This window comes from Acanthaster planci, linkage group LG09, assembly GCF_054643075.1.
Source record: "Acanthaster planci isolate LZ-2023a linkage group LG09, COTS_SCS, whole genome shotgun sequence".
In the NCBI taxonomy this organism is placed as follows: Eukaryota; Metazoa; Echinodermata; class Asteroidea; order Valvatida; family Acanthasteridae; genus Acanthaster; species Acanthaster planci.
In genome coordinates this window covers 14,165,998-14,180,151 of record NC_141785.1, presented here as the reverse complement: position 1 = coordinate 14,180,151, position 14,154 = coordinate 14,165,998, and the positions used below count along the sequence as shown (strand labels likewise).

Genomic DNA, 14,154 nt, shown 5'->3' with positions numbered 1-14,154 from the left:
CCCAGAGATGTCCATCGGCTGTTTGTCTGCCATGTCCGTTTTGCCTCCTTGTCATTGCCAATAACAACTGACAGGTAGACCTGGTTATTTGCTGTAACCTGGTTTTTGGTGAGGTTATGGAGTTGGACATAGGCCGATTGTGAAATGTCCGTAATTAAGAGGACCACAGGAGGATCATCGGCCTGCTTGACACCTCGACGCAGTTCAAGCACCAGTGCTGCACAACTCAACAACATCTATCACACTTGACTATTGTACCTTGTTTATTTGTGATTTAATAATGATTTAGATTTAATAATCTAGTTATTTGTGTGTGTGAGTTTTGGTGCATTAAGTTAAATTGATGTGATAAGTACCGGTAGGTTAAATAAATTGTTGAACTTTAAATGGGATTTATCTTTTCGTTTGAGTTGTCCTTGTATGGTGTTTATGATCGAGGGTGCCAATGGCAGGGTTTTCCTTGGGACAGGGTCAGTAATCTTATTTTTGAGTTGGCAAAATACATTTTCAATATTTCTATTGGAATCCCTACACATTGATGTACATTGACGTACACATGTATACATCTTGTATTGGCCAGATTGTTTCTATAACCCAATGCATTCCTATACAGATTCCCTAACAGTCTGGCACCCTTGTTACCAATGGCCATGCATAGCCTTGTTATCCGTAGCCTTGTTAGCTCACAGTCTTGGTACCTACATGCATATCCCCACTAGTGTTAGCCCACTACATGTACATCCTTGTACAGTCATTTGCAAAAGTTTAAGACCAACTTGAATTTTATTGGTATTTCTGTCACTGGGCCTGCATTACACTGTCTCACTGAATGATTACTTAACATGATTTTACAGTGGTGCGTAACATCAGTGTAGTGCTATATACCCATTTGAATTTTTTTTGCAAAGGCAGGTCTTGTATGGCATTTTATCTGCAAGGCAGCAGGGTAAAAAAAAAACCAGTCTAAGCAATCAGAAATAAGGGAGGGCACACTGAATATTAGACTGTTAACACGTCAAATCATGGAAATGTAGTCAAAATGTTCAAACAAGGTACCAAGGTTACACATTGAAAATAAATAAAGTTGCCATGATTGATTGGTTTAAGTTTGGTTTTCCTTCAGGTTAATGCCATTTCTATGGGTGGTCCTAAACTTTTGCAAATGACTTGACATGTAACCCATAGCCTTGAACCAGTAACACATAATCCAAAGCCTTGCCATAAACAGCTTGTCATAGATTTTCCTTGCTATAAAATACTGAAGTGAATACCACATCATGAGTACAAGTATTCATGTGCCGGTAAAAGGCATTAGTGTGAGAACCAGCAGTCAACATGCATTACACTTCCTGGTTCAAAATGACGCCAAACTTTGGTACTCTATAACCTTTACCTTCATGCAGAGTGAACCATTTCTGTTACACTGGTGGCGCTCTACATTTTCTCGGTAGAATGCATCTGATCTGAATTTACTGTCCAGAGCTACAAGTACATCAACATTTCCAGAACAGAACACAAATGTAGCCATAACCCCCCCCAACACCCCTACCCCTGACCCCCCTTCCTTCCCTTTTCCCTCTGTTTGACCCTTTCCTAGCCTTATCCAATATTTATGTCCCTTTCTGCCTCCTGCACTTTTACCCTTATCCTTTTTAACTACATGCATAACATTTTGTAAGCGACCTCGTTTTCCATTAATGTGTATTTTGACGTTATTCAATTTTACCCTTTTTTGTATGTATTAACTGATATTAATGTGCTTTTTACTGCAAAGTATTGAAGGTATTCAAGGCCTTCAGCTTTCTTATAATTTTTGCCTTTTATACATGTTAAATGTACATACATGTACATGTATAAATTTATATTAATCTGTTTTTAATGTACATGTAAAACGTATTCACAATTCTGCCATTGGCAGCGAGGAGTACAATTAAACATAAAACAGTAATAATAATAATAACAATAACACTGGAAGTCAATTTTTTCGGACACATTATGAGGTTGCAAGCCATGTACCTGACTACGTACCTGGAAATAATACATTAATATGCACCTATGGAAGCCACTGGCTAGCAGCTACACCCAGGTCCCACAGATATGTAGCCAGCCACAGCCAAGTGATGTGGACACGTTCTTTCTTTTGAGTGAGGAAAACTTAGGTCGTTTCCAAATAATAATGGCTGGATATAACAGGGCATCAAAGGGAGAGACATGAAGCTGGTACGTGGCTACCATAGGTACATGTACATGTACGGTACATGTACATTATATCCACCAGTAACCAAGTGACTCAGATATGACCTTTAATGTCAAGCAAGAGGATGGATCCAAAGTCCCCTAATGAACCCTGGCCTATGGGATCCATGCATTAAGTACTCCCTCACTGGTGATGAAGAGACAGGCTAAGCTGACACTCAACCTCTACCAGCACCACATGGACAGCGCCTATGAGGGAACCCTTCAAGTACATGTGCCAGTACCGTATGTGAAGATGTTACATGGTCCACACCGTATGCATGCAACCAAAGACAATCATACCATGCATCAGGCCCTGGGGCTTAGGGCTGTAGTTGAGTCCACCACAAGTCCTTGAACGTCCATCATCACAAGTCATCCAGTCTCAAGCTAAGCCAGAAAATGTGACAAAAGCATTCATTTGCCATAGTTCATCCTGCATCTTGTGAGTAGGCTCATGAATAGACTGGTGAAAGGACTTGAGAGTGATCTTCTGATGGACTCTACCACAGTCTTGCAATGGACGCTGTTTCTCAGTAATAAACCTCCCTCTGTTGACGACATGCACAGCCCATAAAAGACACACCAAGCAGGGATTGCAAGGCCCATAGACCAGGCGAGCCACTGCCTTTGAACGTTAAACAATGAAATGTGCCCATGACTGTGAATCTTCCATTCTGATCGACTCTTACCTCTGTGTCCAGTACTGATTCAACAAGCAGGTCCACCAAGGGTTGGTAATATTGCGATGGTAGGATTCTCTCTTCACTATAGCGAGCACGTATGCGTATGGACCCAAGATTCTTGCTGTTAGCAAAGCAAACAATTAAAAGAATGTTACTGAAGACACTTGTCCACTTGCAAATAGTATTATTATTGTCTGCAAATTTTGGCTTTAAAAAGCAACCGTTTTTAAACAGCCCAAAACCACAAACACTGATTTGCAAGAAATATTTGAATGGTATGGTGAGACTGCAACTATACGGTACTTTTTTCAATACCATGGGATACACCAAAAGAGTGATATTCACTACCAACACAGGCAAGGCATAGTGGCAAACTTCAAGATCAGCTCACAGTCCACCGCCTCAGACCTCTTAAATTTCTGTACATGTATACAAAGCTAATGGGGGATTAGCCTGTTCAAATGTCTACTGGAGATGATTTGAGGAGCACTTGATGTTTGAACCAGTCAGCTGTGCCTGTGTACACAGACAGACTGATTGTCTTCGCACACCCTCCACTGCAGAGTGGAGATTTGTTTAAGATAGATATCTGTGGTCATCACTCGATCAAATTTAAGCATGGGGGAGAAAGAACAGAAGAAATTGGATTATCCTCTGCACTACAGTACATGTAGGCATGCACTGCATCACTTGTGGAAAAAGTAACCTATTTAAGACAGGTACATGCACATGTAACTGCTAAGGGTGCTGTGCTGCTCATCAGAGAGAAGTTTGATCACTTATAGTTGACAATATGCATGGCTCACAAGTGAGTGGCCCTCAACACAGAGTGTTGAAGCACCATAGCCACAGCCACATTTAAGAATGCCAATTTTGGACAAAACCTCTCTCACTGACAAAATTTCCAATTGTAACTTCATAGATGGAATGGCACGCATGTATCAAACAATTAGCTCAGCATTCTTCGGAGTGCATTACTGACTTCCAGAGAAGGAGAAATAGTTTTGAAAGCAAAAGCATGAGACAGTCATGCTCAGTGAATACATGATTTAGAGGATGTCACAGAGCAAGAGTTAAGGTCAAGGAACAAACCTGGCCTCAGAGTTTTGCTCTTTCTCCGGTCTGGGGTCCAGTCTCAGCCACCGACGCACAGTCCTCCCGACGGGAAGTTCAGACACCGTGAGCGAAGCCCGCCCCATGAAGTCATCGTCCCCAACACGGTCCCAGTCCCAGACTGTGATATCGACAACAGTGCCCTCTAGGGACTCCGGCAGTGCCAGGGTGAATGACTCATGCCATCTGGGGAAACGTGTCTTCTTGATTATCTAAAGGTTTGAAAAAAGACAAAGAGGCTCAAAACCCTCCTGAAAATTTCTCACATCTGTTTTTTACTTCAAAAGTAAACAAATGTCCTACACATCAGACACATTCAAAAGAAAAGTAAAAAAAAGTGGTCAGGTTACTTTCTCTTGCTTGACAGCTACAAAATGTCAACTTCACTCCCTAGCCATACAACTAACTTAAAATAAACAATTTACAGTTTTCAACACCATTTCTCCTTTTAAAAATATCTGCACTGTCTTCTTTATGCAAAGCCTGCAAGTGCATCAATGACTATAAACCAGACGCACCGATTTCTTTCCATGCCTCACATTTGTCAAAGGAATGGTGAGCATTCAATATTCCTGCATGAAGCATGAAGCATAAGTGAATACATGAATCTTTATTTTGCCTCCAAAACACAGGGATGGCAATGTCTGCCCCTCTCAAGATCACTGGTCACATACAGGTTTCACTTCATGTGGGTATATACGCATTATCCCTATTTTGTCTCCATTGCAACCCCCCCCACCAAATCTTAATCCTGCTCACCATTTCCCCTCCAATTTTAAGGACTCTTCCCAATGCCGATCACGTACATCACAAATTGCCAGTCCTCAAGCAAGCAGGTATCTCTGAAGGCTATCTTACCCTGGTGTCAAATTTCTGCTCCTCGAAGGTTAATCTTGCAAATGGATCAGAGGACCCCGTCTTGTCTTTGACAGCCAGATCCCTGGTAATGAGAAATAAAAGCCTCCCTACTTTAGACAAACAATAGTAACAGAGGGACCAAAACACTTTGAGTGACTTACCAGCCAAGGGGAAATTGACCTGGTTGCATACATGTATTCTCATTCGGGGGAAAAATCTTGAAATGCTTCTTTTGAGACAGCAGACAGAAAAAGTAGGTGGTATTCTGGTAAGGTAACATTATACGGAGAGATGTTATTTCAGAATGTCAAAATTTATTAAATCCTGTCACTTCTGATTTCAAAAGAATATTAGTTTCACCTAAGTATTCATTTTGGGGCGAGATAAGAACACGCTTGCAGTTTGAGATAAGGACAAGTCTCACGATTCATTATTTGAAGGAGTTAATATAAGGGATCAGTTGTTATCAGTGAACCTTTATTTGTTTGCTACAGACTGAGATCAAAAGGCATGATATAGATGTAACTCAACACCCAGTGAGCGTGGTTAACCCACTCACTTCTGTCAGGATTATTATGGTGATTATTTGCTGGCTTAAGGAGCACTTCCTGGATTATTGGTAACTGAAGACACTTCCTGAAGGCAAACCTACTTGCTTTGTGGGCATTTTACAAGGATCGTTATGAGCATTTACGGACTGAACATTTGTTGATAACTAAGGATACAAACTAAAGGGAAAATGTCTTGATTCTGGTAGTGTGTCATGAGGATTGCTGTTATGATCATTAAATAATAGAGATGTCTTGATTTGTTGGCATGTAATGAGGATTTATGCTATCATCCACCACTAATAATGGTGCAAAACTCCTTATTTTGCAGATACATGTAATTAAAGGCTAACCACTAAAACACAAAGATAACAAAAAGGGAAATGAAGATCAATACGTAAGTCATAATCCAGGTATCCAATTTAGGCTGACTCAAACTCAATGCAACAGCAAATACAAACACAATGTTGTTACATCAAGGCAAATGTTCAAGCCACAAGGTTTGCCAAATCTCACAGCAAGACTGCATTTCAATCTCCATGCAAGACTTTCCGAAGTATCCATTTTGCACTCTATTCACTTTCATGACAAGATCAGACTGGCTCTCATGACAAGCTAGGCTTTACCTTGCCTCAAGGAGTTCCACTTTGAGGTTCTTGTATCCCCCTCCTGCTTCCAGCAATGTAGCTTCAACATGGATCTCTCCTTGCACCTCTGTGTCTCGGTCCACCTTCACCAGTTGTAGCCATTTTTCTAAACCTAGTTGACCAAAGAAAATAAGGATGTATGACGTAGAAAATATTACTTTTAGCTCTTCTCTAGACCTACATGTACTTGTATACGTGATTGACTGAAAAAAAGCGCACATAATACAATAACAATTTATGGGGTTACCTTGTTTCAAAATACATACGTACATGTAATGTGCTGCCAAATGTTCTGGCCTACATATATGTAAATGTTTTTGTATTTCATAAACAAGACCTACTTTTCATTAATCTATCCTGCCTTTGGCAAAGAGCCAATAAGAATTTCAAGATCACAGCCGTATGCCTACCCTATTTGCATTTAGAGTGTCATGCGACTGAAAATTTCACGTGCAAATTCAAACACTGTTTTTTCCTGCCTGACACAATACCAAAGACACCCTGAAAGGCAAGCAGGAGAGACCTTGTGAAACAATCTCATTGCTGATGGAAATTTTGCTCCACATACTTTTTTCATGCATAAGTTTAAAGTTGTGCAAACATGATTTTTTTTTCGTTCAGTAGAGCATTGTATAACCCACAACAATAATAATACCTGGTGCTAATACAGAACGTGCAAAATAATCACAGAAGTCTCAAAGTTCTTCACAATTGTACATTTATATGAGGTTACAAAATATTCTTTGCTGACTCTCCAAACATCAAAACTCCCTCAGTGCATAAAATGGTTAAAACCAAACATCACAACCTGCTGCTCGGTATTACGCCTACAATCTACCTGTGCATGTACATGTAGTTTGGCAGTTTTTGCCCAGGGCAGGCCTCCTAATCACCTGTACAAACAACTCCTAGCCTTTAATCCACTGATTTGATCAGTGCTGGTGCACATGCATGTTCATACTCATAACAGCTGGAGTCAGGTGGATGTCATGACAAGATTTGGGGAAGGGTCTGATAGGATTAAATTGAATTTCCTTGAGAAGATGGTTCAAGGCAGAATTGCAGAATGGAAAATATTGACTTATGTAGTCACGGCAGTCGATGGCGATGATGGCGTATTACACAGACACCCAACCTGTATGCAAGAAATTCCCGGACAATTTGTGCTGAAAACACTCCCAAAAAATCTTCTGAGTAAATAAGGCCAGGATTACCTTGCCAACGCTTACTGATGTTTCTGAACAATTTTGCTGTCATTAGGATTTAAACCAAACAAGAAGTACTCTAACAAGCCAAACTGTCCTGCGGGATACTGTAAAAGTTAACTCAATACAGCTATTATAATTTTTTTATTTTCATTTCGGATAGCTGTTCCTGTACCTGTAGAGCATTGATTTCCTGTTGATTTATATACACTCAGAATTCTTTGTCACAGCACAAACAAAATTAATTCTGTTCATGTGGCATACATGTAGATGTGCAACAATTACACGTAGTTTCCTTCTTTCCACTTCACTTACATGAACAGTATATTATTTATGTAAATGTAGAATTCCCCCCCCAAAAAAAAACCAACACATGAAAACCCATCAATGAATTAGATTTCATACGCCCCCGACATACTCTGTGTTCATAAATGACTCAAAAAGTTAAATTACATCAATGCCAATGTCTTTATGTGTAAATAAAAATGTGTACAACGTGTAATTTATACAGACCAAGTGTGCACGTCTTTTTGTAATGGTCTATCGTGTAACACACTCAAGAGTCCACTACCATGTGTCGTTTATTCCTGCAGTACTGTTAAACTGTGTTCGTAGGCCTGCATGAAACGAAAACCCTTTCTAGAAAATTAGAGTTTGCATCTGCTTTAAAGAGAATGCATGGCTTTTCTACTTTGTAAAATCTCATTCTCAAGGGGAGGGGGCATGTGGCCTAGTGGTTAGGGTTTGTAGCTTCTGATCATAGGGTCGGATGTTCAAATCCTGCTGGTGGCATCATGTTGCGACCTTGGGCAAGTCACTTTACCCCCATGTACCTCTCTCCACCCAGGAGTAAAACGCGCACCTGTGAGGGCAGATATAGTAATGTTAGCCATGTGCACCTGATACAGTAGGGCTGCATCAGCTACCGGTAGTATACTCCCCAGGGAGCTGAGTTGGTTTCAGGAATGTTCAGTTGTAGTGAGCCCTATGTGCAGGGATAATAATAATAAGCATATACGGTTCATGTAGGGACTTCCAAAATACTGTAATATGCGATATAAATAATGTTTATTATTATCTGTCTTCTCACTAAGTGTGCTAAAAGACAAATGTATAAAGTGCAACAACAGTCAAAGATTTAAAAATATATATGAAATGGCTTGATAATGTTATCATGGCATCATTGTAAAAGTAGATACATTTAATATCAAAGGACTTTCTCTCTGTGAAGTTTCCAATAAATTTGATCTGAAATAGTGACAAAAATTACTTTAGCACAACTTGTAAAAGACAATAATTGGGAAAAAATGATAAAACAATATAATATTGAAAAAAAATAAGTCGTTATGTCATCATGACTTCATGTCGTATTTGCAATGCATAACATACATGTACCGGTATACATCTTCCCACCAAGTTTCAAGATGATCGGATGATCAGGAATATCAGAAAGAAAAATTCACAATTTTGATGACATCATCAGGACATCACAAAAATTTCAGCTAATCTAATTAATTCATCCTTACAAAGGTTTTGCAAAAAGAATTACGAAAATACCTTGTTTTTTCAGGAGAAATGTCGACAAAAAGAATAAAGCAAGAGAATAAAATAGTTTACAAAAATAAAGTAATTACTTCATTTTAAGTTTTTATACCTACATGTACAACTCAACCAGACTTCAAGATGTACTTTGTGTCGGGAGATGCAAATTTTGATTATGGGTTATGTCCTTACCCGACGTATATTCATAAACACTGTATACTCAGTGATGTTCGAGAGCTTGTGAAAAAATTCAAAAGCTTATACTCAGGTGGGACTCGAACCCACCAACTTCGGCTTACTAGTACAGACATTTCAACCACTCGACCACCTGGCCTGCGAGGGTCGGCTGGCCGGCAAAACCCGTAATTAAAATTTACAGGAATTGTAGTTCCAGAGATATTAACATTCAAGTACTTGACCAATAAAAACTTATCACCTGACTTTTGATATCATCATGACGCTAGTTGGTATTCAGTGCACATCTTCAGCCTGAGGTCTCAGTTTGGTTTTAAGTTTGATTAATATTGAAGATTTAATACTTGTCAAAGTGCCATTGACAAAAATCATGCCCAAAATCTATGGGATTTGAAGGAGACAGTTAAGGAAAATGTAGAGAAATAAAAGAAACTTGAGCTCATCTGTCTGTCGGCCAACAGAACAGAGTAGAGTGCTTATTCACATTCCTTTGTTAATTTGAACAACCAATCTAATGCACAAACCTGATAATTATTTCCTCATGACCATTTGGGTCCAAGGTTTCAACCCAATCAGGCATGCACTACAGGAAATAACTTGTTATGGAACATCATTATGGAACAACAAATGAACACGAAGGTACACAAAAAGGAGAGCAAAACAAAATGCATTCATATGGGTCAATAGCTGAATGCACACAAGCCGGCACCCTAGAAATAACCAGTTCAGCAGTTACATACATGTGTACCGGTACGTTATAGAGTACCAAAGTGTGATATCATTTTGAACCAGGGAGTGTAGAGCAAACGAACGGAGTACGGGCACGTGCTGTTCATGCGCTGGTTTTCATGCTAAATGCCTTTTAAACATATCTACAATGTACTGGTAATTGTGTGCGCGACATATTCACTTCAATACTCTATTACCTCGTGGGGTATCCTGTAAAACATCTTTGTCCACTGACACCTTGCCAATGATATCATCTTCACTGTGGGAGAAACAAGACAAAAAATCAAAAGGTCACAGGTGAGCAAACTCAATCTTCCAAGGCTATACGGGATTTCATCCCACGCGATGGTGATGGGGAACAGAATGATTTGTACATGTATTTCTTGAGTGCTCTCTGCTCAGTTTGGTTTCAGAATGCAGCCACTGGCAGAAATTGTTGATCACCTGTGCTGAAATAATAATAGTTTTGCGGCGGTGTTCCTGCACGACACAATGCCCTTGGAAACAAAAACATGAGTGTAGGTTGTGATTAGCTTCTTGGCTTGAGGCAGTGTATTGAAGCCCACACACACAAAATCCTCTTTGCAAAGAGCACATGTACTATAAACAAGGTGAGCAGGGCTGAGGCATTGCCATTGCTTATTCATATTTGAAATGTGTGCATTTTAAAGCAATTCAGACAAGAGGAAATCTAAAAGAAGTTCTACATGGACCGGTATACATGTATGTCTAAATTCAAAATTGGTTGATTATTTCTGTATTTTTGTATTACCGGTACATTGATTATGCATCTACAGTACATGTGCCAGAACATGGGTACATAATGGTATATATATATGTCTGTATTCATGTAATTATAAATGTAAATGTAAATAATTACTTGAATGCAGATACATGAACAATCTTCATATTTCCCTCCCTCTAGAAAAGGCCCCAAAAGGCCCCGAAATGTAATACGTAAAAACCACACTGAAAATGTCCCGTTGAGAACAAGGACTGGCTAAGAAAGAGTTTGAAATTCTATACACAGTACACTGTACCAGCATTCCACCAACTAAGACAAGTTCAGGTGCGAACGATAGTTCCAGCAGCCATCAATTGCTCGTAACAGTGTACATGTGCAATACTTCTTGTACAGTCAAACTAAATGGCCATATAGTCAAACTACTGGTATTTTGTAAAATCTCACTGTCACTTGTACATGTACATGTATTTTGCTGTTGGCTTTAACCCAAGAAATGTTCATAGTCAATGACAATTCATACAATTATTTTCACATGAATGGTTTCCCTCTATTCTGATAAATGAAATCAGTTTCTGATAACCAGCATTATCATTTACATGTACATGTGCATGTAGTTCCAAATGATGGACTATGGTAAATGGCCAACATCATCCATCATTTGGTTAACAGTGGTCGAACTATGGTTAACTGCAGTCGTCGCTCAAACTTGCCCTAAGTTATCCATTCTGTACACAAGCACCCCGTCACTGGTGATAAATGCATAACTTGTCAGATGGCAGTCACATGCCACTGGCCCTGTGCATTCAGCCACATGAATTTACAAAATTTCTTGAGCATACTCCGTGCCAGATGCATGGGAATAAGCACGTGCAAGTGGAGTGTCAATCCTCGAGTAATTGCTGCGTGGTGAAACAGATCCCTCTCCTGTTAACACATGGTAGCTCGACAAGCCTCTTTGACAAAACCTGTTAATTCTGTGGCGCTTTATAAGAAACACAAAACCCAGAAGTACCCAAGGGCAAGGGATCACGCCAACAGTCATGACAATCCCATACACCTGAGGAAAGACAGTCTGGTTCACACACAAAAGATACAATCTTTCATTCTTGGTTTCACAACAGAACAGATTACATGTCATAAATAGGTGTACCGGTATCTCATACATAATTAGAAGTACACCTGAAAATCTTTTTTGTACTCCACACATAGTTTATTTGTTACTTCCAAAAATTTGAACCAAAAACTTGCACCCCCTCCCCCCCGATTTTTTTTTTCAAAAGAAAAAAAAAAGGGATGGCTGCACAGCAGCTTCTCCAAGTTGTCACACCCCATCAAGAGACAAGATGAACCCTCAGGCCTATCCCTCCCATTTCATCTCTTCTCCAACACTTCTCATGGCAGCCTGCCCCCTGGCCATTACCAAGCAGAAGGATTAGGTGCATTAAACCAAACGTGCCTGGGCGTCAGACAGGCCAATCACTGGTTGTCAGCCCAAAGTGTGATGGAGAAGCTTCTATGGAACCGATTACTCATGCCGCATGTACAGCATCTGTTCATACTGCAGGCTGGCTGTCATTTTCTATCCATTTAAATTGGAACCTTAGACCAATTACTAGCTCTAAAAATAACTAACACTAGGTGGCAATACACAATATTTTCCTTCCACTCCTCATGCAGCGTACATGTACATCACAAAAAAAGGCAGAAACGATTACGAGTAGTACTGTAGACGTGATTCGGACGTTGAGATCACGTGACGGGGGTAACTCCACAATGTTCAGAATGAAAGATGTAGTTGGCAGCACTTGTTTACCCACAGCATTTCAATGCTGGTTAATGATTAAAAAGCACACTACTTGAGTTGACAGGATCAACATCTTCGTGTCTCTGGTTAGTGAAGCTGGCTGCATTAAACATTTACCTTACTTGTCTTTCAGCTACATGTCTGATGTTTTGCTATATTGTATTGGTGCGTGTATTTCACTCTGGCTCACAAAACAGACCAATACCCTTTCTTGTTTTCGTTATATGATGAAAATTGTTCTTTACTGTGTACTTTTAAATATCTGTTCCTATCTTGGATTGACTGCAAAGCATTGTAATAATTCCCAATCCCTAATAAATAGTATGTACTGAAGAAACTTTATTAGAAGTGTGGAATTAAATGTACTATTGAAATGAGAAACTTGCTATTCCACATACATCCTTTACCCTACCTGACTGTATCTTCATCAAAGACATACACAGAGAGGTTTTGAAAGCCTCCTGGAAGATGGAAAAAGTACTCCTCCCCCCAGAACGGTGTCAGCGTCTTCCACACAGTGGCAGTCCTAGGATGAGGAGAGGAGAAGAAGGAGAAGGAGTGAGGGAGGGAGATGCATGGAAGCAAAACGGGAGGTAAAGGTCCTGTAATTATGGGTTGATAAATTGTCAATGACTGCTCTTTGCAACCATTAAAACCACGTACATGTACACGTTGGCACAGATGGCGCACATACAATGTAGTTCAAAAAGGTGACAGTAAATGCTCATAAGCATTCATCAAGCATGGCCAGTCACACACACAAGTACAAGTACCTGCAGGAGCCAGCATTCCCTCATCCCTACGTCTGTTTCCCCCTTCATGTAAGTGTTTCACCCCCCCCCCATTTTATTTTCTTTCCAAACTGCAGGACACAAACTGACGGACGCCAATCTAAAGAAATATACAAGTGTGGGCTGAACTCCACTTAGAGGACATGGAATTGTCAAAATTGCTGAAAAAGAGAGGAACTCCATAAAGTACACTGTTTTCCAATTTATAATGGTATACCATGGACATAAAAAACTAAGAAAATCCACTAAAAGGAGGAGAACTCCATGCCTGACTATATGACTGTTTCCAATTTATAATGGTATACCATGGACATAAAAAAACTAAGAAAATCCACTAAAAGGAGGAGAACTCCATGCCTGACTATATGAAGACATCTCTGTTTGCCTCCACCTAAAACTAAGGTTAACATTCTGTTCATAGAAAAATATGAAGCCTCTGGCTGTAACCATTAAAACCAGTGCTGGTGTAGCCTAACAGAAAGCTCTACAATCAGATCATCTTAAACAGTCCCTCACTTTTTGATGTACTGTACTTGTACAAGTGCACGTGCATGAGACTTCAACTAGAGCAATGCACTCAGTACCAACTGCCTCAAGGGCTCTGCCCAATTTGGTTTATTGCTGGGTATCACTATAACAAGAAGCTCAAGGTACAACAAAATGGACTCAGATATCACCTCTAGAGGGAATTGAAATGCTGTCTTGCATTGAAACGCACCAGGCTTATAAGCAGCTTGATCAGCGATAAGCCCAAGGCAGAGAACAGATTATACATACATGTATATGTACTATAATACTGCAACAGATCTCAACAAGGTACGTGTACATGTATGTGTGCATTATGTATATTTAGAGCTTTGCTTTGGGATCGGATAGTCATGTAGCGGTACCGGTACCTGGTTGATGTTGTCAGGAATACATGTACTGGCAAGTTGAAATAGTGGAACTCGGAACCCAAAACCACAATCGGATACAAATTACTTAGTAATTTTTAGACTAAGAAAAAGTAAACATTTAGGTTATTATCAACTTTTGGTGCAATCTGCAAACCATAAA

The 14,154-nt window shown here is 39.8% G+C and overlaps 1 protein-coding gene across 4 annotated transcripts in view; it reads right to left on the bottom strand.

Annotated features, from left to right (window-relative positions):
* Positions 1-14,154, bottom strand: part of LOC110986357 (rasGAP-activating-like protein 1) — a 70,300-nt gene that overhangs the window by 35,245 nt on the left and 20,901 nt on the right. For all 4 annotated transcript variants that reach the window (XM_087140961.1, XM_022248168.2, XM_087140960.1 and 1 more), the window contains exons 3-8: positions 12,720-12,833; positions 9,956-10,017; positions 6,067-6,199; positions 4,893-4,974; positions 4,014-4,246; positions 2,928-3,042 (exon numbers count right to left, since the gene is read on the bottom strand). In XM_087140961.1, coding sequence (XP_086997087.1) covers positions 2,928-3,042; positions 4,014-4,246; positions 4,893-4,974; positions 6,067-6,199; positions 9,956-10,017; positions 12,720-12,833 — 739 coding nt within the window. The remainder of the gene's footprint in view (positions 1-2,927; positions 3,043-4,013; positions 4,247-4,892; positions 4,975-6,066; positions 6,200-9,955; positions 10,018-12,719; positions 12,834-14,154) is intronic.